The sequence below is a fragment of the Arachis duranensis genome, chromosome 1 (genome assembly GCF_000817695.3).
Source record: "Arachis duranensis cultivar V14167 chromosome 1, aradu.V14167.gnm2.J7QH, whole genome shotgun sequence".
Taxonomy (NCBI): domain Eukaryota; kingdom Viridiplantae; phylum Streptophyta; class Magnoliopsida; order Fabales; family Fabaceae; genus Arachis; species Arachis duranensis.
The window spans coordinates 90,742,982-90,744,589 of NC_029772.3; the positions used below are offsets into that span (position 1 = coordinate 90,742,982).

At 35.8% G+C, this 1,608-nt stretch overlaps 1 protein-coding gene across 1 annotated transcript; it reads left to right on the forward strand.

Annotated features, from left to right (window-relative positions):
- The first annotated feature begins 314 nt into the window (after positions 1-314).
- On the forward strand, positions 315-1,229 carry LOC107460851 (uncharacterized). The gene is made up of 2 exons (XM_016079272.1): positions 315-965; positions 1,044-1,229. The coding sequence occupies exons 1-2, from the start codon at positions 315-317 to the stop codon at positions 1,227-1,229; spliced, it is 837 nt and encodes a 278-aa protein (XP_015934758.1).
- The last annotated feature ends 379 nt before the right edge of the window (positions 1,230-1,608 follow it).

Sequence of the window (1,608 nt, forward strand, 5' to 3'; positions counted from 1 at the left end):
TAGTACACTATCAAGTAATTCAATTCAAGGAGTTGACGTCGTTGGTAATATTGATGGTCAAAATCCGTTGACACCAATTCTATGGACAACCCAACTTGTCCCTACAACCCTAGATTATCAATGGCTTTGCTAAGTGGAATGATCTTATAAAGGAAGAAGGATAGATTTTTCAAAATGCAAGTAAGCTGAGAAAAATATTGTTTGAATATGGTATTGCTCATAAGTTTGCATACAAGTTCTTAAAGAACAGTTCGGGTAAAATAATTTGTGTCTGCATGGTTGACAGTTGTCCGTGAAAATTGTCGGCTTATGTTATGGGAAAAAATACTTCGTTCCTCGTGGTGAGGCATTTTATCAAGAATCATGAGCACTCAGCTCAAGATGTATTGGAGAGTACTCACTCTTTCAGGTCTAATTTGGTATCTTCAATTATTGTCGACAAGTTGAGATTAACTCCTGACAAGTTGCCTAATGACATACGAAATGACATTTTCAAGGAATATGGATTTTCACTAACATATCACCAAGCTTGGGCTGCAAAGGAGAAAGCATTAGCTGAAATTAATGGCGTACATAAAGATTCATATATGTTAATTCCTTGGATATGTAACCGTCTAGTGGAAACTGATCCACAAACAATTGCAAAATTGACATGCTCTCCTGGTTATCAATTTGAAAAGATTTTTATTGCATATGGGTGTTGTGTGACAGGTTTTCATCGTGGAGCAAAGCCTATATTATTTATTGATAGTTGCCACTTAAGTGGTCCATACAAGGGAACTCTTCTAGCTGTCTCTACTTGCGATGCAAATAATGACTTATTTCCGATTGCGTATGCAATTGTTAGTGCTGAAAATAATGAGAATTGGCTTTGGTTCCTATCTAATTTAAAAGAATTAACTGGGTCAATTCCAGTTACATTAATATCTAATAGGCATCCATCAATTATTGCAGCTGTGGAGCAAGTATATGACAGGGATATACATGCATATTGTTATCGACATGTGAAAGAAAATTTTTGTGCAGAAACTAAAAATTTATAGAGGGGAATATGCGGTGAAGTAAAAGAAGATGCAAAAAAGCTACTAGATGCAGTTTGTTATACCCGTTTTAGCACAGAGTTTACAGAAGCTGTGGAACAACTTCGTGCATTTTCACCAGAACTTGCAAATTGGTTAGAGACTAAAGGAGATATTAACAAATGGGCAAAGTTTCAATTCCCTCATTGACGATGGGACCTCATAACTACCAATGTAGCTGAATCATTTAATTCATGGATAAGAAAAGAGAGGACTCATAGTATTTGTGCTTTAATAACGGAGCATAGAGACAAACTTGCAAATCTGTTATATACTGCAAAGTTAGAGATGACTAAATGGAAGAATAAAGTTGGACCAAAGATTGATAACATATTAATGGAGCATGTAGCTAGAAGTGAGTTTCATAAAGCAGTGAGATATGGAGATCATAATGTTATGGTTAGAGGGTCAAATGTTGATGTATGTGTGAATCTACTACGCAAAGAATGCACGTCTTAAATGGCAAATGACTGGAATTCCATGTCCACATACTTGTGCTGCAATCAAATTATTACATGGCAACATCTAC

What these genes read in the sequence shown, in the direction of transcription:
- LOC107460851 (XM_016079272.1), top strand. Translation starts at nt 315, where the DNA reads ATGGGAAAAAATACTTCGTTCCTCGTGGTGAGGCATTTTATCAAGAAT. An exon ending in TTATTGCAGCTGTGGAGCAA is followed by an intron (nt 966 to 1,043) that starts GTATATGACAGG and finishes AAAAATTTATAG; the next exon opens with AGGGGAATATGCGGTGAAGT.